Source organism: Poecilia latipinna, unplaced genomic scaffold, assembly GCF_001443285.1.
Source record: "Poecilia latipinna isolate Pla-1442-1.1 unplaced genomic scaffold, P_latipinna-1.0 Scaffold6951, whole genome shotgun sequence".
Taxonomy (NCBI): Eukaryota; Metazoa; Chordata; class Actinopteri; order Cyprinodontiformes; family Poeciliidae; genus Poecilia; species Poecilia latipinna.
The window spans coordinates 1-2,755 of NW_015119567.1; the positions used below are offsets into that span (position 1 = coordinate 1).

Below are 2,755 nucleotides of genomic sequence, written 5' to 3' on the forward strand. Positions count from 1 at the left end.
ATTCTCATTCCTATAGGAGTGGATGAGAGTGTTGCTGTCATTCTTCAGTATTCTAAAAACAGAATGGCAACATTCACCTGCTCTGCTGGGGTCCAGCTTCACAGTGAAGCCTTTATTGCTGGGACAAAAGGCATAATAGAGGTAGGTTACCAAGGATGGCATGGCAACAACTCAAAAAGACCATTGAGTATGTTTAGTAGTTTGAGTGTTTTTATGTAGAAGAAATTAGAAGTGTCTTCAAACTCTGGTTTAGCTTTAAACCGATGCACATGCTCCAGGTACCTTCACCGATGTGGTGCCCCACCTCACTGGTAGTTAATAAGAAGGAGACCCAATATCCAGTACCTGAACCCTCCTTGCCTCTCAACTTTACCAACAGCACAGGGAAGCGTTTCGAAGCAGGGGAGGTCCGCCAGTGTCTGCTCAAGGGTAATGAGACTTCAGCATTTTGCCTTCTGTAGGTCTGGTACCATTAGCTGCAGAACCTCCTGCCCTCCAGAACTATCATGGAAGATAATGTTGTGCTTGAACCTACTGTTTCTGTGTAATCAAAACTAAGTTGTGATTTGTGGGGATGGCTTCTGTCAAAACAGTTTCATAAATGCAAGCAAACAAGATTCAGCAGAGTTAAATCACTGTTCAATATAGTTGTGGATATTTTTGTTGGGGCCAAACAGCTCCAAGAAAAACCAATGAGTTTCCTGCATTAACTGCTTTGTAAACAACAGCTAAAGGCATAAAGTAGCTCAGCAAATATTAATAAACGGTAGAGCAAAAAACATCAAAAATTGTATGTGAAAAATGGGAAGTATTGACAAAAGGTTGTACTGAACATGGCTAGAGGTGAACAATTGACATCTTGTAAAACGAGATTTAAGTCAACTGCATAAGTTCCTCTAATCTCTGAACTTCTGTAGAGCATTTGTGTCGGTAGACAGCCGACTCATCAGTATGTTTCTCTTTGCAGGGCTGAAGGAGAGTCCAGTCATGCCTCATGCTGACTCTCTGCTGTTGGCTGAAATGGAGGATGAGATCCGCCGGCAGGTGGGAGTGGTGTACAGCCAGGACTGCCAGTAAAAGTTCGACTTATTCGTGTTGTGATAAAATACAACCAGTTTACAATGGAGACCAACTTACTCTGGTTATTTCCGGAATAGTCCATTTCATGTGATTAAAAGTGTTTATATTTTGTAGGAAAACACTACTTGATCTCCACCTTTGATTAACTTATTTTTGAAATATAAACCACTCAAGATGACCTCTCTCAACCACATGAGACGGGTTAGGAAGCTGTTTAATATTTACATGTTGCACACCAGCTTTGTATACAGATTTATTGAAACTCACTGAACACTGTCAACAATGAAATGTAAAGTCTTTGACAATCTGTGAAATAAATGTTATAGCAAAGTTCTAAAAAAATTGCAAATCTGTTTTTCTTTATCCCATCTTTAAAGTTTTGTTCAGCAACATATATCTATATGGTAGGAGTTCGTCTCCTTGAATGTGTTAAAATGTGTAAAAGCAGACTATAGACTACAATTTTGTTATGAATTGTATCGGCAGCAAGTTATTTATTAAAAAAAATGCAGTTTTCTTTAAATTGGTGTTTAAGGGAAAATGTAAATGAACCAACCAGATCTTAAATAAAAAATAAAAAAAAATTGGTCGTGCAACAGGTGGTTGCAGAACATGACAGTGAGTCTTTATGTAACCTAGTTGTCTTTCTCTTATAATTATACAATGTATTTTGGTTATTTCTATTGTTCCTTACCTGACTGAAACGCCTCTAAAAATTAGTCATTGTTTTACTTTAAGAGCGGAAGCCCCTCCTTTATATTTCTTCTTCTGTGGTATTGTCTTTAAATTGTTTGCGCCCCTCGGACCCTCCCCTTTTGACCTGTTGTCCTGTGGGAGAGGTTAGTATTGTTTTCATCAAAATGCATCCAGTTTATTTATATATCTGTTAATTTTTGTTTGTGTAGGACTTGGAGCGGGCAGCCTATAACACGGTTGTTTGCTGTATGTTTTCGTCAGGCATGTTGTATAAAAAGTTTTATTTTGCTTATTTGAAAGTTGAGACATGGTCCCCTCCCCCTCCTTTTGTCATGTTGTCCTGCGGGAGAAGATGTTGAGCCGGCAGCCTATAACACGGTTGTTTTCTGTATGTACTCATTAGAATCGGGGTCATTCTCTAAATTCGGTGCATTTTGTGTCCCACAAGTTTATTTCAAATATTTGCATATAATGCAAACCACTTTTTTTCTTTTTTTCTTTTTTTTTTTGGAGAAAATCAAGAAATGGAAATATCCATGTGTCTTGGTAATGCAACATGCAAATGTTTTTAAAAATGTTATGGGTTGTTGAAGTGTAGAGGTCAGCCAAATGAGCATGTCCTCACTGACCAATATTAATTTGTCAAAAATAATGCCCAGTAACTGTTATTTGTACCATTATAAACATCTTTGGTATACTTTAACCTAAAAAGAAATCTGAGAAAAATACATGAATTATTTATAAAATCGCACTTTTTAATTATGTCCCTCCAAATTTGTTCAATCCCGTAACAGCATGCCAATCCCTCCTTTTTATAAATTTTCTCGGTACCCTGGAAGTGACATCACTTATTTATCTTCCCTCTCACACGGTAAAGAAATTTAAGTGTTAGAAAAGTTTCTTGCCTATACAAGAAACTGTATAATAACCCTCGCTATAACGCAGTTCACCTTTCATGGTCTCGCTGCTTCGCGGATGT

At 37.6% G+C, this 2,755-nt stretch overlaps 1 protein-coding gene across 1 annotated transcript; it reads left to right on the plus strand.

Moving 5' to 3' along the window:
- Positions 1 to 6: 6 nt before the first annotated feature.
- LOC106944116 (trans-1,2-dihydrobenzene-1,2-diol dehydrogenase-like) lies at positions 7 to 1,422 on the plus strand (the record flags this gene model as incomplete). Its single annotated transcript, XM_015027359.1, has 3 exons — positions 7 to 141; positions 279 to 429; positions 968 to 1,422. Coding segments are annotated over 3 exons (396 nt in total), but the record flags the coding sequence as incomplete, so codon positions are not given.
- Positions 1,423 to 2,755: the final 1,333 nt, after the last annotated feature.